At 49.3% G+C, this 25,508-nt stretch overlaps 2 protein-coding genes across 12 annotated transcripts in view; one reads left to right on the forward strand and one right to left on the reverse strand.

Annotated features, from left to right (window-relative positions):
• PMEL (premelanosome protein) overlaps positions 1 to 423 on the forward strand; it is a 35,975-nt gene extending 35,552 nt beyond the window's left edge. For 4 of the 6 annotated variants that reach the window (XM_041755947.1, XM_041755945.1, XM_041755946.1 and 1 more), the window contains one exon: positions 72 to 421. In XM_041755947.1, coding sequence (XP_041611881.1) covers positions 72 to 213 — 142 coding nt within the window. In that variant the 3' untranslated portion in view covers positions 214 to 421. Of the gene's footprint in view, positions 1 to 71 lie in introns of all 6 variants that reach the window. The other 2 variants (XM_041755948.1, XM_041755944.1) reach the window with 1 other exon arrangement.
• Positions 421 to 23,938, reverse strand: DGKA (diacylglycerol kinase alpha). 6 transcript variants are annotated; one of them, XM_041755938.1, is made up of 25 exons: positions 23,826 to 23,938; positions 23,594 to 23,712; positions 17,828 to 17,972; positions 17,342 to 17,415; positions 16,878 to 17,010; positions 16,552 to 16,626; positions 16,048 to 16,097; positions 15,610 to 15,684; positions 15,300 to 15,419; positions 15,074 to 15,188; positions 13,877 to 13,965; positions 13,629 to 13,748; positions 13,335 to 13,433; positions 13,054 to 13,137; positions 12,763 to 12,836; positions 12,302 to 12,376; positions 11,811 to 11,896; positions 11,630 to 11,719; positions 2,650 to 2,810; positions 2,332 to 2,396; positions 2,000 to 2,090; positions 1,520 to 1,718; positions 1,298 to 1,418; positions 1,041 to 1,101; positions 421 to 767 (listed from the first exon to the last, which is right to left on the reverse strand). In XM_041755938.1, exons 3-25 carry the CDS (start codon positions 17,889 to 17,891, stop codon positions 684 to 686), a joined length of 2,205 nt encoding a protein of 734 aa, XP_041611872.1. In that variant the 5' UTR covers positions 17,892 to 17,972; positions 23,594 to 23,712; positions 23,826 to 23,938; the 3' UTR covers positions 421 to 683. The 6 variants fall into 6 exon arrangements, with proteins under 6 accessions (XP_041611872.1, XP_041611874.1, XP_041611873.1 ...); XM_041755940.1 differs by having other exon boundaries at positions 23,594 to 23,666; positions 23,846 to 23,864; XM_041755939.1 differs by lacking the exons at positions 23,594 to 23,712; positions 23,826 to 23,938 and adding exons at positions 19,120 to 19,167; positions 22,921 to 23,003.
• Positions 23,939 to 25,508: the final 1,570 nt, after the last annotated feature.

Genomic DNA, 25,508 nt, shown 5'->3' on the forward strand with positions numbered 1-25,508 from the left:
TTTTGGAGAACCATAGATAGGCTTTCCTTGTCCATTGCTAATCAGTTTCTCCTTTATTCTCCCAATGTTAGGCGAAGACTTCTGAAGCAGGGCTCAGCTCTCCCCCTTCCCCAGCTACCACGTGGTAGCACCCACTGGCTACGCCTGCCCCAGGTCTTCCGCTCTTGCCCCATTGGTGAGAACAGACCCCTCCTCAGTGGGCAGCAGGTCTGAGGACTCTCATGTGATGCTGTGATTTGCCAAGGGTGGACAGCAATGCCTATCTTTTCTCCAGACTTCCCTTGGAGACTACCATTACCTGAAATAAATACTCAGAACCTGGTGCTTCTTTGTTTTTTCTTGCTCCTGGGAGAATCTATGTCATTTAAGGAGTGGAGGTATATGAGAAGGAAGTGCACATTTACTTAACAGATACCCCAGTGAGGGGAAAAAGTTATTTTATTCAGATGAGGCACTTTCAATGTATGTGTTAGTGGCATGTGGGTGTGTGTGCACACGTGCACGCGTGCACACACATGTGCATGGAGAATGGTGTAGGTGGTACAGGATAATAAATACTGTGACGGTGAAGGAACACTCCCCTGAGCTGGCAGGAGGTGTGGCAGCAATGTACAGAGCCTAGGAGGAGAGTCCAGGGATGATGAGGTGGGTTCAAGGCTGGCTTGGAGGCTGAAGTGTCCCCCTCAGCATAAGAAGCCAAAGAAATTGGAGGAGCGAGGGGGTGGGCCCACAAGCATGGGCATCTGGTTCTTGTGGGTGATCTTGATCTGGAAGGGAAGGGGGCATGTTCAGAGGCAGGACCTGGACCCTTGAGGCTGGAGCAATAGAGATTTGGGGAAAAATCTGTGGCTTTAGGGGGAGTTGCCAGGGTCCTAGAGAGGCCATGGCAGGAAGGCCAGGGGCTAAGAAATCATGATTTGGGAGGAATGGTGCACAGGGGAATTTTAGACATTGAGATGAAGTAAAGTAGCTGTGGAGTGGAGGCTTAGGATCCATGAAGCCTGAGGGTTCAGTTTTGGGCAGGCACAGGCGATACTCACTGTACAGGGCGACTGCATCCAGGGTTCTCCATCAATTTGCATGGGGAGGGTTTTTGTGGTGCTGTGGGAAGCCAGAGCAGATTGGTGGAGATTTCTTTACCAACTGAATACCAAAACTCTGTTTCTTAGCTTGGTTTTGAGAGCCTTTGTTACTGAGGAAGATCTCCTAGTAAAGCTCCTCCCTACCATCCCCATGACCCTTCTGCTCTCCTGGTCCTACTCCTTTTCTCAGAGCCCCTGGCTAGAGTTTTCCTTACTGGAAGGTGATTTCAGAGCACTTGGCCAGCCGACGTCCAGCATTCTTGAGCTTGGTATATATCTGGCCCATCTCAATTGCACCCTCCAGCCCAACTACTTCCAGCCGCTTGTCAGTCAGGTCTGGGGGTGGGAAATAAGATATGTTTTGCAGGAGCAGGGTGCCTCCAAAGGGAGCCACACCTTCCCCTCATCCTGCCCACTCAGCATCCAAGGCCACTCACCTGGTACACAGGTTTTCAGGATGTCTGGGTCAGTGATGACTTTAGCTGCAGGGCCTAAGGCCTGGTTGATCCCATGGATATCTCCATGAGGTTTCTTGGTATCACCCCAGAGGTTGGAACCACCATGCATGCTAGGGATGTTCAGCACTGCGATGCCTTCTAAGGACAGGTTGCTCAGATCCAGTGGTTTCCCACAGATCTGAGAAGAGGAGAGCACAAATCCTCACTTATTGGCATAATTGTGGATGCAACCCCTCCATCCAGCAGATGACAGACTGGGAAGGCCAGGAGTTGGGGATTTGCAAAGGATGAAGGGAAATAGGGACCAGTGTATTGAGAACTCGGGAAATTGGAATTGGAGAGGTGGGAGGTCAAAGTATAGGTTCAAGAATAGGGGACGTTCCTGAGGGCACCTGTGGAGGAAGAAACTAAGGTATAAGAAACTAAAAAGCATGTACGGTTGGGTCTCATCACACCCACCTCAACTGTCAAAGACTCCTCCAGTTTTTTGCATGTTGAGAAGATAGATTCAGAAGTGGCGAATTCGAAGTACCAGAGCTTGTTCTTCATTCTGTGTTAGCCCCACGTAAGACCCAAAGAGACAGGGGACAAGTTACACAGTGCTGGCAGAGAAGAACTAAGTGACAGGGAAGGACATCGGCCTCCTGACTCAGGTCCTTTAAGGAAGAGGATGGCTTTGGTTGAGGGAGGGGCTTCTTAGAGGTGCCACAGCCTAAGTGCTCTGGGTCAAACTTGGCCACAATCTGGTCCCTGCCACTGAGTGTGTCCACACCCACCCCCCTTTACCTCACCTGCTGTTGAACTTCTCAGGATATTTCTCTCGCATGATATGGAATCGGTGAGCAATAGAGGCATCCTGGGGAATTCAGGGCACTAAGATCAGAGGACTGCCTCCTCTCTCAGCACGGAATACGGAATGCTCTTTAACTCCCCCATTTGGCAACAATGTGTCCCATGTTCTTTTCTTGCAACTCACTCCAATGTATCCCACTCCCCATTTCTCTGTATCACAGCTCCTTTAATCTCTCTCTTTTCTTCCTAACCAGCTCTAGCTTCTCCCTGGTTGACCCATACTTCCTCCCTAGCCCTCACACACCCACTTCACTGACCACACCGATGGAAAAGTAGTTATTGATGATTTGAAAGGGGACTGGGTCACTCTTTTCTTCAGTTTGTTGAGGTATCACCTCCACGGACCATCGATCCATATGTACCACCTTACTCATCTCTAAATCCTTGAGGATCTTCCCCAAATTCTGTCCCTCATATCCTAAGGATGGGGAAGAAGACAGGTTAGAACTAAGCCATGGATCTCAAAGGGCCCTCTTCTCAGCTCCTGGCCCCACAAATTTCCAGAGATCCTCTGCCCTGCTTCTGAAGACCTTCCTAGCCCTAGCCAGTGAAAGGGCAGGGTGCTTGGTCATAGCTCCCATGGACCAATCTCTCTCTCTCTTATTTTTATTATTTTTATTTTTTTATTTTTATTTTATTTTATTTATTTATGATAGGCACACAGTGAGAGAGAGAGAGAGAGGCAGAGACATAGGCAGAGGGAGAAGCAGGCTCCATGCACCGGGAGCCCGACGTGGGATTCGATCCCGGGTCTCCAGGATCGCGCCCTGGGCCAAAGGCAGGCGCTAAACCGCTGCGCCACCCAGGGATCCCCTCTCTCTCTCTTTTTTTATAGTTATTTATTTTTAAAGATTTATTTATTTATTCATTCATTCATTCATTCATTCATTCATGGAAGACACAGAGAGAGACACACAGAGACACAGGCAGAGGGAGAAGCAGGCTCCCCACAGGGACTCGATCCCAGGACCTCGGAATCATGACCTGAACCAAAGGCAGATGCTCAACCACTGAACGACCCAGGCTTCCTCTCTCTTTTTTTAAATGTAAGCTCTACGCCCACTGTGGGGCTCAAACTCAGGATCCTGAGACCAAGAGTGGCAGGCTCTACTGATTGAGTCAGCCAGGTGCCCTCCTATGGACCAATCTTAAGGTCAGCCCCTGCTGACCCTTTTCTCCACACTGTCTTAGCGAAAGTTTCCAATGTGTGTAGACATCTAACAATAACACCAAAGTTCATCTGAAAGATTAGAGGAAACAGCCAGGAAAATGCAAAGTGCTGAAAAAGATGAGTGATGACTAAGGATTCTCTCTCTCTCCCACACACTTCTTTCCCTATTCTACTAGAGAGAACACAGTATGAAGCAGTGGTGTCAAAACTGTGATACTGGCACAGTGAATAGAATAAAAAGTTCAGTAGTAAAGAATAGAGTGCCCACAAATAGCCTCAAGTATTTATGGGAATTTAGTATATGATGGCATTTCAAAGACATGGGAAAAAGACAGATTACTCAATAAAGGGTGCTTTATGTAGAAGTCATTCCTTATACCAAAATAAATTCAAGATGGGTCGCAGAATTTAAATGTAAGAAAGTGCAATAGAATTTGTACTAGCAGAAAACATGAGTGAGTACACGTTTTTTTAAATCTTAGTGTGGAAAAGGCCTTTCTAGAGCATAATACAAAACTGGGAGCCAAAAAAGGAGAAGACTGATAAATACAATTGTATTAAAATTTAAAACTTCCTGGGTTTAAGACACCTGGGTGCCTCATTCAGTTGAGTATCCAACACTTGGTTTTGTTTGTTTTTTAAAAAACTTTATTTATTTGATAGAGAGAGAGCACAAGCAGGGGGAGCGGAAGAGGAAGAAGCAGGCTCCTCGGTGAGCAGGGAGTCCAATGTGGGGCTGGATTTCAGGACACTGGGATCATGACCTGAGCCGAAGGCAGACACTTAGCCAACTGAGCCACCCAGGAGCCCCATGATGCTTGGTTTTGGCTAGGGTCATGATCTCAGGGTTGTGAAGTCGAGCCCCACATCAGGCTCCATGCTCAGTGGGGAGTCTGCTTGGGATTCTCTCTCTCTCTTTCTCTCCCGTTGCCCATCCCCTTGCTCTTTCTCTCTCAAATAAATAAATCAATCTTTAAAATTTAAAACTTCTGTATGGTTAAATAAATAAACATACACCTTAAAAAATACAAACTAGGAAAAAAATATCTGCAGCACATATAACAGACTAACTTCCTCAACATTTAAAAAATACTTATAAATTGCTAAATCTAAAAAAAAATCAATAAAAATGGGTAAATATCACAAATAAGCCGATCATAGAGGAATAAATGCAAATGACCAATATGCAGATAAAGATGCTCAGGACTGGGACGCCTGGGTGGCTCTGTAGGTTAAGCATCTGCCTTAGGCTCAGGTCTTTTTTTTTTTTTTTTTTTTTTTTTTTTAGGCTCAGGTCTTGATCCCAGGTCCGGAATGGAGCACCTCATTGGTGGGCCCCCTGCTCAGTGGGGAGTCTGCTTCTCCCTCTCCCTCTGGCCCTCCCCCTGCTTGTGCTCCCTCTCTCTCAAATAAATAAAATCTTTAAAAAAGAAAAAGATGGGGATCCCTGGGTGGCTCAGCGGCTTAGCGCCTGCCTTCAGCCCAGGGCGTGAGCCTGGAGTCCTGGGATCCAGTCCCACATCAGGCTCCCTGCATGGAGCTTGCTTCTCCCTCTGCCTATGTCTCTGCCTCTCTCTGTCTCTCATGAATAAATAAATAAATAAAAATATTTTAAAAAGAAAAAGATGCTTAGTATTACTAACAATTAAAAGAATTGTAAATTAAAACAATTAGTTAACTTTTTGTTGCCTATTATATTGACAAAGTATAGAGTGATTGAGAAAACCAAGTGTTGATGAGATTATGAATAAACCAGCACTTTCATGTACTGTTAGTTGGAGCATAATTTGGTATTTCACTTTTGGAAGGCAATTTGGCAATTTTTATCACAATATTATCAAATTTTATCAAAACAAATACTTTGATACAGCACTTCCACTTTAAGGAATTTCTCTTACAGACACAGACACACATGTGAACAGAGACGTGTGTACAAGGATGTTTGCTGAGGTACACTCTAAAACAACAAATAACTGGAAACAATCTAAATGCCTGTCAGCAGGGAAAGTGTTATATAAAGTATGACAAATCTATGCCAAGAAATTATATATAGCTATTGCATACAGAATGTAATCTCTATGTACTAACATGGAGAGATCTCCAAGACATATTATTCAATGAAAAAAGACGTCCTAGAACAATTTTTGTAGTATGTTCCTATTTACGTTTGTTAAAAGTTATGTGTGTGTGTGTGTGTATATATGTATATATATAAACAGGAAAATGAATGCAAATAAGACACAGTGGTTATCTCTGGGGAGGGGTGTGGAATGTGGTGGGGCATAGGGGGAGGAGACCTATATGTGAACACTTACACGTTTTACTTTGTAAGGTTTTTACAGTGAACAGGTACTGATACATTATTCGTGTAACTTTTATTTATTTTTTATTTGTATAACTTTTAAAAAGGAAATAACTAGTTAAATAGAAAATATTCATACTCTTTGAACCAGCAATTCTATAAATATCTCCTAGAGAAATTCTCACATCTGTGTGAGTGTGGAAATAAACGTGCAAGGTGTTTCACTGCAACACAGTTTTTTTTTTTTTAATTTTTAAATTTTTTTTTATTTATTTATGATAGTCACAGAGAGAGAGAGAGAGGCAGAGACATAGGCAGAGGGAGAAGCAGGCTCCATGCACCGGGAGCCCGACGTGGGACTCGATCCCGGGTCTCCAGGATCGCGCCCTGGGCCAAAGGCAGGCGCCAAACCGCTGCGCCACCCAGGGATCCCTGAAACACAGTTTGTAATAAAAAACTGACCACTACCCAAATGTCTATCAATAGGGCACTAGTTAAAAAAAAAAAAATAGGGCACTAGTTAAGTAAATTATGGCATATTCACACAATGGAATGCTAAGTAATAAACAAAAAGAGTGAGGTAAATCTAACTACATCAAAAAATAATGATAACCAAAATGAACTGTTTAGTTAACATAAAGAAAAGCATCAATAGTGATCTCATTGTTTAGGAACATATTAGTATGTGCCTAGAAAGAAAAAATGGAGGAATAGATTCCAAAACTTTTTGGAATAGATTACAGGGAAACTTTTTGGCATGTATATTTGAAATGTTTGAATTATTTTTTACCACAAGCATGTTTTATTTTTGTAATCAGGAAAAAAATGATTAAAAAAAGAAGTCTCCACTTCCTCACATTCCACTGATGGTTCAACCCACTGTAATTTGCCTTTTACCATGCCACCCTGCTGAAACTCTTCTGGCAAAGATGGCCAATAATTCCTGCCAAAACCAACAGTATATCTTTAGTCTCATTTTAACTCATGAAACTCCTCATTTGGCCTCTAAAATACTATTCTGTAAGCTACAGAGGGCCCTCTCTGACTGTTCCTTCTTGGTGTCTGTGGGAGGCAAATTATTGCCCTTCAAAGATGTCTGCAGTCCTTTTTTTTCCCCTTAGGATTTATTTATTTGAGAGAGACAGCACTTGAGCATGAGTGGGGCAGGGGAGGGGCAGAGGGAGAGGGAAAACAGACTCCCTGCTGAGCTGGAAGCTGGACCTGAGATCTTCCCATCTAGAGATCATGACCTGAGCCAAAAACTTGAGTTGGACGCTCAACCAACTGAGCCACCCATCTTTTTTTCTTAAGATTTTATTCTTAAGAAATCGTTACATTTGACGTGGGCCTAAAAACTACAACCTCGATATCCAGAGTTGTATGCTCTACGGACTGAGCCAGCCAGGCGCCCCAAAGATGTCCACATTCTTATCTCCAGAGTCTGTGAATATGTTGCCTTATATGGCAAAGGGACTTTGCTAATGTGATTAAATTAAGGATTCTTCTTCTTCTTCTTCTTCTTCTTTTTTTTTAAAGTAAGCTCTACACCCAACATGGGGCTTGAACTCATGACTTGGAGATCAAGAGTCACATTCTCTACTGACTGAGCCAACCAGCTGCCCCTAAATTAAGGATTTTTTAAATGAAGAGATTATCCTGGATTATCTGGGCAGGCCCAGGATAATCACAGGAATCCTTATAAGTGAAAGAGAAAGGCAAGAAATAAGTCATGGAAGGCGATGTGACAATGGAAACAGTGGTTGGAGTGGTAACCAGCAATGGCTGGTTGGAAGTGGAACCATGAGACCAGGAATGCAGGCAGCTTCTAGAAACTGGAAAAGGCAAAGCAAAGAATTCTCTTCTAGAGCCTCTAGAAAAAGGCTGCTAACACCTTGATTCTAGTGCAGTGAGACCTATTTTGGACTTCGGACCTCCAGAACTGTAAGATGATAAATTTGTGTTGTTTTGGGCAGCCCAGGTGGCTCAGCAGTTTAGCGCGGCCTTCAGCCCAGGGTGTGGTTCTGGAGACCGGGGATCGAGTCCCGCATCAGGATCACATGGAATGGAGCCTGCTTCTCCCTCTCCCTTTGCCTGTGTCTGTGCCTCTCTTTCTCTGCGTCTCTCATGAATAAATAAATAAAATCTTTAAAAAAAATTGTGTTGTTTTAAACCACTATTTATGGTGATTCGTTATAGTAACAGTAGTACGTGAACAAAGACTTTTTTTATTTATTATTTTTAAAAAGATTTTATTTATTTATTTGACAGAGAGAGAGCACAAGGAGGGGAAGCAGCAGGCAGAGGGAGAGGGAGAAGCAGACTCCCCGATAAGCAAGGAGCCTGACTCAAGGCTCAATCCCAGGACCCCAGGATCATGACCCGAGCTAAAGGCAGACGCTTTCTCTCTCTCTCTCTGTATGACTATCATAAATAAATAAAAATTTAAAAAAAAAAAAAAAAAAGGGATCCCTGGGTGGCGCAGCGGTTTGGCGCCTGCCTTTGGCCCAGGGCGCGATCCTGGAGACCCGGGATCGAATCCCCATCAGGCTCCCGGTGCATGGAGCCTGCCTCTCCCTCTGCCTGTGTCTCTGCCTCTCTCTCTCTCTCTCTGTATGACTATCATAAATAAATAAAAATTAAAAAAAAAATAAAGGCAGACGCTTAACCAACTCAACCACCCAGGCACCCCCAAGACTTCTTTAATAATGGATTTTCCTCTGCTCAACTGTTAAATAGGGTGTTTTACTAGGATGTTGCATCCTTTCCCTGGGTAAGCATCTACTCTCAGGATGTCAATTACTTCCTAGGAGCAGATGACTCTCAAACATGTATCTTTCTTTTATTTTTTATTTTTTTATTTTTTTAAAGATTTTATTTATTCACGAGAGACACAGAGAGAGAAAGAGGCAGAGACACAGGCAGAGGGAGAAGCAGGCTCCTTGCAGGGAACCCAACCCGACGTGGGACTTGATCCCGGGTATCCAGGATCACACCCTAGGCTGCACGCGGTGCTAAACCGCGGCGCCACCAGGGCTGCCCAACATGTATCTTTCTTATACCTATTTGTCACTATTCAGCACACATTTCCATCTGGGTGCTCCACTGACACCTCAACTTAGTATGTCCAAAAGGAATTCATCTTCCTTAAACTGGTCCTCGTCCTATATTCTCTATCTTTTTTTCTTAAAGATTTATTTATTTGTTTGTTTATTTATTTATGATAGGCACAGAGAGAGAGAGAGAGAGAGAGGCAGAGACACAGGCAGAGGGAGAAGCAGGCTCCACGCCAGGAGCCCAACGCGGGACTCGATCCTGGGACTCCAGGATCGCCCTCTGGGCCAAAGGCAGGCGCTAAACCACTGAGCCACCCAGGAATCCCCCTATATTCTCTATCTTAAATGGCATCCCAAATGCTCACCCCACAAAATAGAAAATGTCCTACACCTAAAAAAAAAAGAAAAGAAAAGAAAATGTCCTACACTTGTCTTTACCTCCTCCTCCACAACTCATTAGTTACGAAGTATTGTGGTTTCTACCTCATAAACTGCACTGCTGTTGCCTTTGTGTTTGTGTTCAGCATGTTTTGACCAGACTATTCCAATACAGGTAGTTTCTTTCTTTTTTTTTTTTTTTTTAATTTTTATTTATTTATGATAGTCACAGAGAGAGAGAGAGGCAGAGACACAGGCAGAGGGAGAAGCAGGCTCCATGCACCGGGAGCCCGATGTGGGATTCGATCCCGGGTCTCCAGGATCGCGCCCTGGGCCAAAGGCAGGCACCAAACCGCTGCGCCACCCAGGGATCCCAATACAGGTAGTTTCTTATCCTGTCTCCTTCCTCCAATCCATCCTACACAGAGCTCCCACTGTGGTACTCCTTTCATCTCTTCTTCAAATCTTATGATTTTTTTTCCAATATCAACACAAATTTTCATTAGTGTTGTATTTATATAATTATTTTGTGATTTACGTTGAATTGGCAGAAACTGCTATGAGAATATCATTTGCAGAACATGCAGTGAACACCCAAAATACATGATTTCAAAGTGTCTAATATTTGAAGTAAACACAAAGTTAGATGTTGAAGATTTAAAAACTGACCAGGGGCACCTGGGTGACTCAGTCAGTTAAGCGTCCAACTCTTGATTTTGGCTTAGGCCATAATCTCAAGGTCTTGTACCCACAAAGGGCTCTGTGCTCATCAGGGAGCCTGCTTCTCTCCCTCTCTCTCTTCCTCTCCCTCTGTCCCTCCCCCTGCTCGCATATGCACACTCACACACTTTCTCTCAAATAAAGAAATCTAAAAACAAAAACAAACAAACAAAAACTAGCAAAAAAAAAAAAATTGGTCAGATATGTATATAGGTAACATTTAGATTAAAATATGCAGGTATGGGATCCCTGGGTGGCGCAGCGGTTTGGCCAAAGGCAGGCGCCATCCTGGAGACCCGGGATCGAATCCCACGTCAGGCTCCTGGTGCATGGAGCCTGCTTCTCCCTCTGCCTGTGTCTCTGCCTCTCTCTCTCTCTCTCTCTCTCTCTCTCTGTGACTATCATAAATAAATAAAAATTAAAAAAATATGCAAATATGTTTATATCCAGGAATAATATCTTATACAACAATTTGTATTATATATAGAGAATGTAACTTATATATACATCTCCCTATTTTTCTCATTGAGTTACATTTTTCATGAGTTCAAGAGTTCCCTATGCTTCCAGATTTGCACATTCAAATGCCTCGGTGGCTGGAAAGGTGAAGTGAATGAGTGAATAGCAGGGAGCTGAGAAGATAGTGGTAAACTGAAGAATATATGACCCACTTCTTAGAAATAAGCAAGGTTTAAAAAACTTTAAACACTGCAAGGCAAACAATGCAAAACAATACAAATCATTTCTGTGGGCTGTCCGCTTTCAATCTCTGGCAGGATAAAGTCAAAAAGTCCTCAGCACGGCATTCACGATCTGGTCCTGGTACGACTCAGTCCTTCCTCTCCCCCTTCCCCACCTTGCACTGCATGTGCCAGTCATAATGAAGGACGCACACTTTCCCTCATGCATGTACTACTAGGCTTTTGGTGGCTCCTCTGGCCTCACACAACTTCTTCTACCTAGAATGCCTGTTACTCTCCTAGCAGAACCGTATTCCATAACTTCTGCAAGATCTCAGGGCTGGACTCTGAGTCCAACAGCCTCAAATGAAGACACCTCAAACTCAACCTGTCCCACCCTGACCTCTTTATTTACCAATACCAACCCGTGAACTCTTTCTGTTTGAAGGGAGACTGGAAAGTCTAGAAATCACAGTTTATTTAAGAGACTGTTGCAATTGACTTGGGAAGAAATGATTATGAATGAAATGGTGACCCCTGATTGATTGGCTGAGTGATTGAATGAATCATGGCCAAGCTCCCTGCCAGCTGTATCACTTAACATCTGGCTTAGTTCTTATACAACCTTTCTTATTCCCACACTGTCCTCCATATTCCTTGATTCTCTGAGCTCTCTGCATTGGTTGGGGAGAAATAGAAGGATGTTTTTAGGTATATGGGGAAGAGGACTGTCACCTTTGACCCTTCTAGGTTCAGACTGTGGTCCTTGATTCTTTAAAAGCTTTCTTCCTTGGGGACAATCCACTTTGGTAATCACCCATCTGTGCCTCTCTTCTTCCCCAACCCTCTTTCCATAACAATGCCTTTCTATGTGCCTTTCCCTTTCTACCCAACTCCCCCTATCTTCCAGAAAAATAATTTCTAATCACTTACCTCCTCCCCATCTCAGGCAACGAGCCAGATCATTTCCAGTGCCCAGGGGCAGCACAGCAACAGGAGGCACAACAGGCAAGTTGGCTTTGTCTAAGGAGGCAGGTCAGGAGATGGATGGAGGGAGTCAGCTCTAGAAGGCCAATCCCCCAGTGCCCTTCCTAGAGCCTCTCCCCGTACTGACCTATGGTCTCTAGAATCCAGCCTACTGTGCCATCTCCACCACACACCAAAATCCGGCAACCAGGAACATCCCTAAAGAATCTGAGCCTGAGAGAAAAGGAGAGAGAGAAGATAAGGAAGGACTATAGGATTGAGTCTACCAACTCTGGGACAGGCACATGACTTCTTATCTCTCATTCCTTATGACCCCCTATCCCTCTGTCAAAAGACTTGTTTCTGTTCAGATCAGAGAAAAAAAAATACAATGGGGAAAGTTATAGCCACTCCTCAGTGGTTAGGGAGAAACTGGTATCCTCATGTTTTGAGATCAGAACAAAGATGAACCAGAAGACTCAGGGGTAGGGGCTACCCAGTGACACTCGTAAAAGCAACGTTCTGAATTCTGCTTTCCTGGGATCCCCTAGCCCTGCCCTCCCAACAGGTACTCTTCTCTGCCCTCCCCTAACATACACAGGCAGACTCATACAGATACATCCCCTAACCTATACTCACCCTGGCTCAGGACCATCCTTTAGGAGGTTGAATACCTGTCGAGGATTTAGTAGATACTGGAATTTCCAAAGCACCCTGTATGAGGGAAAGAGGAAAGTTTATGGTAGGGGATGGAGAGCTCAGGACCATCCTTTAGGAGGTTGAATACCTGTCGAGGATTTAGTAGATACTGGAATTTCCAAAGCACCCTGTATGAGGGAAAGAGGAAAGTTTATGGTAGGGGATGGAGAGCTCAGGACCATCCTTTAGGAGGTTGAATACCTGTCGAGGATTTAGTAGATACTGGAATTTCCAAAGCACCCTGTATGAGGGAAAGAGGAAAGTTTATGGTAGGGGATGGAGAGTCTGTATTCCACCCTCTTGATGTCCTCCTTAAGGTATGTCCCCTCCATACACACAGATTCCCAACCTCTATTATTCCTCTTTCTCCATCTTAGAAGACCCAGTGTATCTCTTCTCACCTCTCCCCCTGCTTCCCGCCACTCTTAGGGTTGACGAAGACCAGAAGTGGGTGGGTATTAGATACAGGATCAATCTGCATTTGGGAAAAAACAAGGGTAAGCAAAAACAGGATTTTGTCAGAGTTGAGATGGGCCCTGGAGACAGTGGCAGAAGGCTGGCCTTCCCTCAAGATGCCTTCCCCCTCCCTACCACAGTGGGGCTTTCAGAGAACAAGCACCATTCCCCATGTTTCCCACTTCATCCCCACCTATGAGGGCTCCAACCAAGAAAAACCCACCCCCTACATGTACCCGCAGAGCCTCAAAGGTGCTCAAATTTAAGTCATCCAAGGTCTTCTGGCTTGTTTTGCTAATTTTACGTTCCTGTCCAGAGGCCTAGAAAGGGAGGAAGGCAAAGGCAAGGAAAACTGGATTATATATGAATCCCTGAACAGATGAGCGTCTGACTTGAATCCTAAAAGTATAGGCTCTCTGCTATAAATGGCATGGGGTGTGTGTGTGTGTGTGTGTGCATGTTTCAATCAGGGAAGCACTGCTCCTGTCCCCTCCTAGCCACTGCCCAAGGGTCTCACCAGGACACTGGGATAAATGGAAGATGGAGGCAGGATGTGATCCCGGAGCAGCCCACAGTCACACTCATGACCCATGGCTTGCAGGCAGTCATCATGAATCTGAAAGACAAGATGGGCACGCAGACATCATGGAGGGAACCCCATCACCTCTCGAGTTGAGGGTCTACTACTGGAAAGAGAGCCCTTGGGAGCAAGGGCAACTGTGGCTCTGAGGGAGATGCAGTCAGGGCGAGCAGGGCAGAGAGAAGTTTAGGGAGGGGCCCCACCGCGGCTGGAGGAGAGCTCCCAACTGACCTCTAGGTGGCACCACACACAATGCAGTCCAACCAGACTGTGGTAAATGCGGATCTTCTTCTGACACCGGTCACAACGGCCGGACACACAGCCTCCTCTCACCCACACATGTGACTGGATCTTGGGGAGAAAAGCAGCCAATGTCTGAGAGGGTCTGGGCAGGGACTAGGGGAATGCTGAGGACAGCAACAGGCCAAGGGCTAGGGCCAGGTTGCAGGTGGTGTTGGGGTGGGCATGATATCACTCACACCAATGTCCTTCCGAGACTTGGCATAGGTGCTGACTTCACAAGGCAAAGCCTTCATGGCACACTGGTCATGAACGACGTACTTACAGACTGTGCGAGAAGGAAGAGGATCAGAGCCTTAGTTGCAGCCCTTCCCTCTATTTCCTTCTCACCTGAGTAGAAGACGGGATCATTCACTGAAACAAGACCTACAAGCCCTTGCTGCGAGAGTGTGGTAGAAAATTAAAGTTTGAGGTGGGGGCTCACTTCTAAGACCTGTGCCCTTTGGTCACTCTTCCCCATAAAAGAGCAATTGCTACCACATGCCGACGCCCACTCCTTCTATATGCCAGGAGCTCAGCTGGTAGATGTAAAGGAGGCCTACTAATTTTAAAAATTATTATTTACTTTTTAAATTATTTAAAATCAGCAGCTAATTTTTATTGCAGACTTAATAGCAGGTACATGCACCATGTGAAGTACTCGTCTCACATCCTCCTATTTAATGCTCACAATGACTTCATTTTTAGTTGAGAAAACCTCATTTTAAATTGAGGCTTAGGGGGCAGCCCCAGTGGTGCAGCAGTTTAGTGCCGCCTGCAGCCCAGGGCGTGATCCTGGAGACCCGGGATCAAGTCCTGCGTCCGGCTCCCTGCGTGGGGCCTGCTTCTCCCTCTGCCTGTGTCTCTGCCTCTCTCTCTGTGTCTCTCATGAATAAATAAAATCCTTAAAAAATAATAAATTGAGGCTTAAAGACGTTACGTGGCTATGTTGTACACCTGAAACTCATGTAACATCATGTGTCAACTATACTTCAAGAACTAAAGAAAGTAAAAAAAAAAAAACAAACAAAACAAAACAAAAAAAAAACTAAAGAAAGTGAGGGTGCCTGGCTGGCTGGCTCAGTTGGTTGAGCACCTGCCTTCAGCTCAGGTCATGATCCCAGATCCTGGGATCGAGTCCCACATTAGGCTTTACACTCATTGGGGAGTGGGGAGTCTGCTTCTCCCTCTTTCCCTGCTCATTGTCATTCTCTCTCTCAAAAAAATAAATACAAATCTTTGGGGGAAAAAAGGAAGAGAAAGTTGCATGGCTCTCCCACGTAACTAGTCAATGCAGAGCCCAGGGTTCAAACCCAGATCTCTCTAATGTCAGAGCACCACCCCTGCAGATAGCTGGCCTGCCCCTCTGCCCCCAACTCTGGGGCCCCCTCACTCACGGTTGCAGCTCAGCCCCTGTTTGCCAAGCCCAATGCTCGACTCGCACAGGTTGCAGTAGACCGGTCGGGGGAACCTCTTGGGTCTCCACATGTGCTGCCCATTGTCCTTCAGAGTCTGGGAGGACACAGCAGATGCTAGGGAGGGTCTAAGCCCTTAGAGTGCCCGCCTCTGGCCGACACAACCCAAGGCAGCTCTTACTGATCTTCACAAGCTTCTCCTACTTACCATCTCCAGACCCAGCAGCACTAGCAGTGGCACGGTGGTGGCCCCAGCCCGGAGCCACTCAGCGAGGGAGACAGAGCCGCTGCCGTCATAGTCAATCTCTTTCATCATCTCCTGAAGAATCTGAGCAGGGAACGGACGGGACTTTTGGTATGAGTGGCCCCTCAGATCTGACACCTCTGCCCCCTAGCGACTTCCAGCCCAGGCGTCCTCGCCAAGGAAACCAGGCTGCCTGTCAGAGGTGGGGCTGGGTAGATTCAGGACTCACCCGGGAGAGGGCACAGGGAGGGGCAGGAGGGAAAAACTGCCTTACCGGCCTCAGCTCAGACACATCCCAATCCAGGTACTCAGCCACTCGCATCATCTGTATGATGATTCTGTCCACTTCCTGAGGGCCAAGAGGTAAGAGCCACAGCCACATCCCACCTCACTACCACCATACAAACTCTTCTCTAGAAATCAGGGTTCCTGGGGTCCACCCCAAGAGCCACCTCTCATTCTCAGGTGTTTCTGCCAAGTAAATGAGTGTCTCTGTGCGTTGGTATGTTTGCAAGGCAGCCCCCGATTCATGTCTCTAGCCTCCTCCTTTAGGAGGCAAGAGCTGGGGACCCACTCCCAAATGTAGTCCTGGAGGACTTGACTTTTCCCTCTAGCTTCCTCTGTTTCTTAAAATCCTGGAAGAGTTGGGACAGGGGGGCACAGACAAATGGACACATACTCCCTTGGCCGGCATACAGGTCCCCCAACTCACTGAGCTGTCCAGGATCCCATTTCTGTCCGTGTCGTACAGCTTGAAGGTGACTGTGGGGTGTTTTAGGGGGGCCAGGGTCAGTTTGTGAGGGATACCCCAAAATTTCATAACAGAATACAGGGGGGAAAAAAGGATGGAAGAGATCTTTTAGATGAAGAGCCCAGAGCCTGATGCTGGGACTGAGAAGGGAGACAAAAAAGGCAGTGAAACAGGCCTGGATTACACCCTTGGTGAATATAATAGGAGAGACAACCCCACAACCCCAGAAGAACCCAGGCCACCCACATGAAAATATACAGGATGTGGGACCTGGGGTGACCAAGGTGAATGGCATTAGGCATAAAAAGTCTAGGGGAATGGAGGAAATGGGCCCATTCTCTGGCCCCACCTTTGTCTGGCCCTGTCAGCCTTTAGGAAGCCTGAAAAAAGGAGGGAAGGAAGGCTGGGAGATACCCCTCTCCCATCTCCTTTCTTCCCCTCTCCCAGTCCAGGATGGCCACTCACATTCTAGCTTGTCTTCTGGGCGGCCACCCTCCAAAAGGGAAAAGTAGCAGGAGACGTCACTGAGACACACCACATCTGCTTACAGAAAGGACAGCAGATCTGAGGTTGGGGCTCTCTCCATCCTGCCTGGCTCCTCTCTTTTCCTCAGTCCCAACTCTTTCCTTTAACTGTCTTCCCTCCAGCTCCAAGACCAGCATTGCCATCCTCCATCTCTCTTCCTCAGCTCTGTCCCCAACACGTGACTCAACTCAATTCTTACCCCCAAAACCCATACTACTTTGACTTTTCTTCCAGAAGTCCAGCCAGTCCCACCTACTTGACCGTACCATGTATCACAGTGTCTTCTAAGCAGTGACCCGTCTTGAAGGATTGAAACAATGCCAGGCTTAGGTGATCAGGGACGTTATCTGCTTCCAGGTAGATTTTCAAAAATTGCTGGAATCCCTCGTACCCAATGGCCTATGATGAGAGCAAGCATTACCCTAGGCAGTAGGCAGGACGGGAGCGGGGACTGAGGAACTGGGAGTAGGACTGAGACAGTGAGTGCAGAGCGAAGAAGCACCCAAGGCAGACCCAAGAAACTGTGGTTTCTTCTTAAAGCTGAGTCTTCACTTAGAATCTCTTGCTTTGTCCTATAGCAACAGCTGTGGTAACAATGGACGCTGGGGTATCCAGAGGGAGGACAGAAAAGGGGGGCCCAGAATCATCCCTGGGAGTTGGGAATCCCAGTGGAGCAGCGAACAAAGATGAGAGGAGTTGGTCAGGGAGAGGTTGCCCAGCGGCCACTCACATCTCCTTGGAGATACTCTGACATTTTGCCCTCCTCGAAAAGCTTCAGGACATCGCTGACCTTTCTGGTGGAGTCTAGGGTGTGAAGAGGGCGCAAGAGCGTTAGTCTGGTTCGGCTCTCCCTGCCCTCCGCCAGAGTCGGCTCAGACACCCGACAGGAAGACAGATTTGAGTGAGCCGAGGAAAGAAATTCCAAGAAGAAACCCAGAAATGCAAAGAGAAACCCCCGAGAACGATGCTTCAGATGCTGCAGAGTGGTGCCTCTGCTTAAGTGTCGTGTCTGAGACCTGGGGCAGGCAGTGGAGGTTCCGAGAAGCTGGGCGGCAGCTGCCACCAGCACAGGCCCCATGTCCCTCTGGCCTCTTCCCCAGCCCGGCTTCCTCCGGAGTGGACTGGCTGAAGGCCATGGGGAAGTCAGGGGAGGGCGTAAGGAGCAGGGGGCTGTGGGCTGGTTTCTGCAGAACTTCAGGACGAGAGGAAGACTCACATTCCATGTACTTCTGCAGCTGGGCGAAATCACTGGGGCTTATCAGGCCCCTGTCGTTGGCCATCTTTCTCCCTTTCCTCAGGAGGACCACAAAGGCAGCTCCGCAGTACTTGTCGCGCCTGCGCTTAGGCTTCCAAGGGGGGCCCTGGGAGGAGATGAGAAGGGTGTGTGGTGCAGGGGCCGCTGGCTGCGCTTTCCTTCCGTCTCCTCCGTCGAGCCTCCACTCCTGCTCCCTTCTTCCCTCCTCTGAGTCGCTCCCAGGTCTCTTCCTTTCCCCCTGCACCCCTTCCCTAGGTCTGTCCCTCCCTAACCCAGTCTGTCCTCTGTCTCTGCTTCTCTGAGAAGCAGATAACGTCCCCTTCTCTGACAGATGTGTGGCTCTGTCCCCTCCATTTCTGGATCCTTCTCCAGCTCCCTGGTTTCTCCCCCAGCCTGTCTTGATTCATCCCCGGCCCCCCGCGGTCCACCGGTCTCTTCGTGTCTCTGTGGGGGTGTCCCTGGCCCGCTCCCGCTCTGCTCCGCAGTCGGGGCCTCCCGAGAGCTCTCTCCCATCCCGGATCCCACGGCCCGGGCCTGCGGGCGGTTCGCACGGTGTCGCCGGCGCGCCTCCCCGGCCACGATCCCATCTTGCGTGGCCCCGGCCCGGCCCCCGCCGCGCCCCGTCGCAGCCACCCGAGCCCCCCACGGCCCTCAACGACCCCTGGCGCCTCCGGCCCCGCCCGCCCGCGCCCCTCCGAGCCCCAGGCGCGCGACCCCGGAGGCCGCGCTGTGGTGGGGGGGGCTCGGTCCGGGGCTGCGGCCTCCGCCCGGCGGGGAGCGGCCCGGGGTCCTGGGGGCGGGGGCAGCACGGGGGGCGGGGGCGGGGGGCAGCATGGGGCCCGGGAGTGGGGGGCAGCACCGGGTCCGGAGGCGGGGGGGCAGCACGGGGCCCGGGGGCGGGGGGCAGCACCGGGTCCGGAGGCGGGGGGACAGCACGGGGCCCGGGGGCGGGGGGCAGCACCCGGTCCGGGGGTGGGGGGCAGCACCGGGTCCGGGGGCAGGGGGCCAGCACCGGGTCCGGGGGCGGGGGGCAGCACGGGGCCCGGGGGCGGGGGGCAGCACCCGGTCCGGGGGTGGGGGGCAGCACCGGGTCCGGGGGCGGGGGGCAGCACCGGGTCCGGGGGCGGGGGGGCAGCACGGGGCCCGGGGGCGGGGGGCAGCCCAGGACCCCGCGGCAGCGGCGGCAGCGCGGCGAGTCTCGCTTAGCAGACCGCGCAGCAGCGCTAGGAGCCCGCAAAACCACAGCTGCTCACATCTGGCTCGCTTGCTCAGCTCTGATACCGCTGGGGGACCGGGCACATCTGTAAAATGGGAGGAATGATGCCCAAGTGCCACAGCTGTGAGGGCTGAGTCCAATAACGTATGCCAAGTGCCCGCGCCCACGGGCGAGTGGCAGGTGCGGTACTGAAGCAGAACCACCGATCTTACGAGGTAAGGAATTGCTGGCAGAGCCATTCTTCTCATGAGGACACGGGGGTTCTCAGAGGGTGGGACTTCCCGAGGCAGGTGCTAAGTGGAGGAGTCAAAGCTGTACCCCAAGAACCTTGGGACGGGCCCTGCCGGTCTCGTCGCCCCCCCCCGTTCCACTCCCCCCCCACCCCGCGCCTTCTCGTCCCGCTGCCATCCTTGCCGCTCCCCAGGCCGAGCTCTTCCCCGCTCAGGGCCCGGACACCCGCTGTTCTCTCCGCCTGGAACGCTCCTGCCTGCTCTCGGCGAAGCTGACCTCTTGCTCAGCTGAAACGTCAGCTCCCTCAGGACACCTTTCCTGGGGTGCCCGAGGGGCTCCGTTGGTTATAGGCATCTGCCTTTCTTTTCTCTCTCTCTCTCTTTCCTTCTTTTTCCCTTCATTTTTAAGATTTTATTTATTCATGAGATAGGCAGAGGGAGAAGCAGGCTCCCCGCGGGGATCCCAGGACATCGGGATCATGCCCGGAGCCGCAAGCAGATGCTCCACGGCTGAGCCCGAGCGGCCCGGACACCTGTCTTTGGCTCAGGTCGTGACCCCCAGGCCTAGGGACTGAGCCCTGTCCCCCCTGGTGCTCCCTACGCAGGGGGAGCCTGCTTCTCCCCCTCTCTCTGCCCACCACTCTGCCTTCTTGTGCTCTTTCTCTCTCTCTCTGCCAAGTAAATAAAAATAAGATCTTTTTTTTTTTAAAGAGGGACCTTCCCTGACCTTTCCTTTCTAAAATAATCCCTGTCTCTTGCATAGCACCTTCCTTCATTTCCTTCACAGAACTTATCACAAGTGGAAATCACCTTGTTAATTTATTTGCTTTGTTTACTGTTTGTCTTCTCCCACCAAAATGTAAGTTCCACAAGGGCAGGCACTTGTCAGTATTGGTCACCACCATATCCCCACGACCTAGAACAGTGCTCAGCATGTTGTGGGCACTCCATATTGCTTGTACAAATCCTTGTGCAAAGTTAGGGAGCCATATGTTGGAAAATATTAGTCCAAATACGGTTAAATGGGATGCTGGAGTAGCCATCCTGACAGGGAAATATGAAATAGTTTGGAACACATAGAGGAGGTGCTAAGTAGATCTTTGTTAAAAGAATGAATTTTGCAAAAAGCACTTATTGTGGCACTCCATCTGGGGCTTCTGCTGCCCCTTTCCCACTCATTTAGCGTTTGTTGGGTAAGGCTCAAGGAGGCAGTTAGGGCCTACAGGAATTTCCTTTCTGATGGTGCAAGAATCGTCTTTGCACCAGGGGGACCTTGGGACATCTCTGCTGTTCACTTCTGTGTAGTATACCATTCCTGCTCTGGGGGCTCCCTGGGAACACTAGAGGGGGATCCTGAGACACCGATTATTCCGGAGAAAGGACTCCACCTCTCTGGCTCTTTTCAATGATTATAATCCAACTTCTGATCTAATGAATACATAATAGTCTTAGGGCTAATTGGGCCCCTACGGCTTAATTAGCCTCTGATTACCCCTGGGGATTCTTAGCTGGCTCCAAGATTCTAGGAAATGAAATCTGAGAGAGAAAGTGACAAAGAGAGAGCAAAGGAAGGATAATGAACAGGAGAGAGGACGAACCTCTCTTTTCATAATGACCCTTCCAGGGATCCCTGGGTGGCTCAGCGGTTTGGCGCCTGCCTTAGGCCCAGGGCCTGATCCTGGAGTCCCGGGATCAAATCCCACATCGGGCTCCCTGCATGGAGCCTGCTTCTCCCTCTGCCTGTGTCTCTCCCTCTCTCTCTCTCTGTCTCTCATGAATAAAAAAATAAAATATTAAAAAAAAAATAATGACCCTTCCTAGCCCCCCAGATCTTACGTGTGATTTATAGTAGAGGTTAAGAGAATGGACTTTTGAATGAGACAGGCATGGATTAGGCTCTTGGGTGGGTTATTTCATCTTCCTGAACCTGTTTCCTCATCGGTAAAATGGGTACTTAGAGAAATCAGTCACAGCATGGAGATTACGTAAGGTAACATGTGCGGTATACTTAGCAAAAGGTATGGCACAGAGGAAGAACTCATAAATGTTAGCTGTTATTATCATTGTCAGACAAGGATGGTACATAGAGAAACACATCTGGAGATTAGGAAAAATGATGTTTTTGACCCAGGAAGGCATCAATTCTAGGAACTCCCAGCATCAGTGAAGCCCAGTTGTACACTTCCCCCCTATGTGTCATCTCAGGCGCAGACATGTAGTATCAGGATATTGCACTTTGCCTTTGGAAGGGTGAGGAGGTGGCTAGATACTAGACTGCTAGGGTCCAAGGACACCTCTGGGCTGGAACCTGGATATAAAGGCTCCTGCTATCTTTTCAGTTGTCCTCTCGACTTCTTTCACTCACTGAAAGTTTCTCACCTTTCACCCTGTTGCTGAAAGGCAATAAACTATAGGATCCTGCACTCTAAGGAACCGGGACAAGCCCAATTTTGTCCTCCCTCCATCCCAGCCCTGAGGCTATAACCTGGGCCAGTCCAGGCAAATTCCAGGGTTGGGAGGGTGGGGTCTGCTGCCTGCCAGCAATGTGTGTGACTCACACTTCTTTTCCCTCCCCTGGCTTCCCTGTCCGCCCCTACCAATTTGAGGTGAGAAAGTAAGAAGTTGAGTTCGAGGCAGAGAATCCTAGAACATCCTCAGAGCTGGGAAGTACTGACTCTCACACTGTACAGAGGAGGAAACTGAGGCCCAGAGAGCCACAATCTCAGGGTCACACCCTGACTCTAGACATCCTGTCCTTAGTCTATCCCATTAAATCATAGTGCCTCTGTTTTCTAGATCTGACTTTAAACAGTAAATACTAAAATTGCTGGTCACCAAGAGATAAATACGATTTCCAAGGCCAGTGCAAACATTTAAAGTTTCCTTTTTCACTTCAACATCCATCAGTCCCATTCCAAGTCTTATAAATTCACTATTATTCAAGAATCAGCTATGCCCCCAGAACATTCAGGCTGACCCCGCAAGAAACCCAAGAGGCTAGCCCATGCCGGATTACCTGGACTGCTGAATCCCTTGGCCACACCAGGGCCTGCCTCCTGCTTCTCTTGCCCAGGACTGAGGGAGGATCTATTCTTTCTTGCTCATCCCTGCTACTAGGCAGGGGCCCCGGAGAGGGAATCATTTTCCTTGAAATCTCAAAATTCGCTAAGCCTCCACAAACACTGCAGGTGGTTCGTGTTGCCCGGCTCCGGGGTGGCGTGTGTGTCCGGTGTGTGTAGCACAGGAGGAAGTTACGGGGTTGGCAGGGTTGGGGATGTGGGTTCTCCGGGGAGATGCCCAGGAAAATGCACGTTTCATCCGCAGGAGAGCCCGTTTCCTCCATTTAAAGGTGAAAAGTGGGGTTCAGCCCCAGGTAGTTTCAGAAACTTCCCGGTGACAGGTGTGGGAAGGATGGGGCGGGGGTAGTTGGGGGCCAGGAGGCCAGGCGAGAGCCCTTTTGCCCCCGAGCGGCGCTGTGGAGGTTCCAGCACCGACTTCGCTTCGACTCGGGTCGCGAGGAGCCCGGGCTCCCCCTCCCTCAGCGCGGGCGGGCCGCCCCCGCCCCCCCCCCGGCCCCTGTCCCCCCTCCCCGCCCGCGGGGTCTCTACCTTGCTGCGGAGGGCGCGGCGGGAGCCGGGGCGCGGCGCTGGAGCCCAGGCCCGGCCGGGCAGGCGCGGTCGCCGCGAGGCCGCCCCGAGCCTGACGACACAGCTGCCCGCCCCCGGCCCGCCCGCCGCGCCCCAGCCGGGCCCAGCCCGCGCCCCAGCCCCCGCCCGGGCCCCCGGGCCCCGCAGACCCCCGGGCTCCCGTCTGCGCTTCCCATCTTCCGCGGGGACAGCCCGCCGCCCCCGGCCTCGCCCCTCGCCCCTCGCCCGGCTCCCGGGGGCGCAGACGGCGGGGTCCGGCCCTCTGCTAACGGCTGCCGCCGCCGACTTCCCCTCCCGACCCCTTTCCGTGCACCATCGACCGAATTCGTCCTCCGAACATCGCACAGCAGCAAGCCTAGGGGCCCAGAGTCCACACCCTGGAATACGAAGGCCCCCCTCCTCCCGCGGGCTCCGCACCGCTTCGCACCATTTGAGACCCCCTTTGCCTTTAGCTTTCTCACCTCCCTAAAACCCAAACCCCAGACTCTCAGGCTTGTTTTGCCCAATGTAAGTTCACCTCCTTCTCTCAAGACTCAGGGCCTTCCCTTAATTCTGGGTTGGTGGTTCAGGTGCAGAGAGCACTCGGTCTGTGTCCACTCTTTCTCCATGCCCTGACCCCCCCCCCCCCCTTTACCTGCTGGCCTTCGCAGGTCCTTGGCCAAAAGTAGGGGTGAAAGAAGATCCTTTCAGTTCCTCCTGTCTGGAATCTGTTCTGAAGTTAAGGCTCTTGGGGCAGCATGGATGGTGGTGAGGCTGGTAGTGAGTGCAAGGGAGATAGACAGAGGCCTAGGACTTACTGGTAGGAACTGGGGACCCAGGCATCCTGCTCCCTGGCCCCGCCCCAACCCAGGCTAACCCCCTCCTACCCCTCATTGAAGTAGGGTACAGTAACAAGGGCTTGAGTTCCTGGAATCTTCCCTCTTACACCTGGTGATTGAAGAGAGGGGGTGGGGAGAGCTCTGACTGGAAGGGTGTACAGTGTGGCGTGTGTCTGTTGTGTAAATACATACACACACACATAATATATACATACTTTTGGTGGGGGTTGGAGAGAAGGAATGAATACATGAGGCCCTCTAGTGGAAACGGAGGGATCTAAGCAGTTCTTGATTGTTTCCATATAGGCTTGTTAGAAAAACTCCATTTTTATCGGAAATGTAGCTGCTGAGTAATAGGGTTTGGGAGTACTGTTGCACCTGAGCTGGAGATCTGAGGGAGGCAGGGGTTGGGGAAGGTCTGTCACTCTGCTCCTGTCTCCCAGTCTTCAAAAGACAAGGGCCCTGCTACTCCCCATCCTTTATCTCCCCTTCCTTTAAATTTTTTTATTTTATTTTATTTTGAAGTAACAGCCATACCCAGCATGGGGTTTGAACTCACAGCACTGAAATGGAGTCCCATGCTCCACCCACTGACCCAGTCAGAACCCCCATCTCCCCTTCCTATATGATCTCTTTAGTCATAAGGAATCAGAAGCACTTTTGAAGGCCCATTATGCATCAGGTCCTGTGTTTAGTTCTGTAGGACACCAAAGATATAGCCTAGCTTAAGAATTGTATCAAAGAGTGGCTTGGTGTGTGTGTGCATGTGTGTGTGTGTGTGTGGGGGGTGTGTGTGTGTTGTGTGTGTTTAAAGCTTCCCTACTCCAAGCCATCCTAAACATATAAGAAATAACAAATTCAAAAAAAAAAAAAAAAGAAATAACAAATTCCCGGGGATCCCTGGGTGGCGCAGCGGTTTAGCGCCTGCCTTTGGCCCAGGGCGCGATCCTGGAGACCCGGGATCGAATCCCACATCGGGTTCCCGGTGCATGGAGCCTGCTTCTCCCTTTGCCTGTGTCTCTGCCTCTCTCTCTCTGTGTGACTATCATAAATTAAAAAAAAAAAAAAAAAAAGAAATAACAAATTCCCTACAGTCTTCCAGTTTTCTGCCCCTGGACCTCTGATCTAGAAATCTGGGAATGATATAAGCCTAAAGGCACTCAGCTTTGCTTGCAAATAACACTAGCAGTGATACCACCCTACATATGACTTGTGTTTTACACTCCATCATCCTTGGATATGTCTCTACTTGAAGTTAAATTGCTCCTATTGAGACTTTTTTTTTTTTTTTGAGACTTCAAAGTGGGGCATGGGGTGATCTCTCTAATAAGGAATAGGATGAAATCAGTCATACTCTAGGGTTGTGTCTTCTTTAGGATCTGTGCTCCATCAAACTTCCTCAGTTATTGGTGGGGGTGGGAGGGGAAGAAAGGCCAAGAAACATCTGAGGAGGCGTATAATGCCTACTGTTCCAGGTGCTCATTTCTTTAATCAACCACATCATAAAAATCAGAAAGAAAGAAACCGCAGTGAACAAAGGGAAAGGAAAAAACAACAGCCTTGTTCTCCCCAGCCTCTTCTTTCCCCTCTTCCTTCTCAGGGTGTGTGTATGGTGGGGGTGGGGGTGGGGGTCATATCCGGGGCCCAGGGTTGGGACCCAGGCAGGTCTGCTGGGCACATAATAGCACAATTGAGTTTCACTTCCTGTCAACCCCAGAGCTGAGGCAAGAT

The sequence above is a fragment of the Vulpes lagopus genome, chromosome 5 (genome assembly GCF_018345385.1).
Source record: "Vulpes lagopus strain Blue_001 chromosome 5, ASM1834538v1, whole genome shotgun sequence".
Classification (NCBI taxonomy): Eukaryota; Metazoa; Chordata; class Mammalia; order Carnivora; family Canidae; genus Vulpes; species Vulpes lagopus.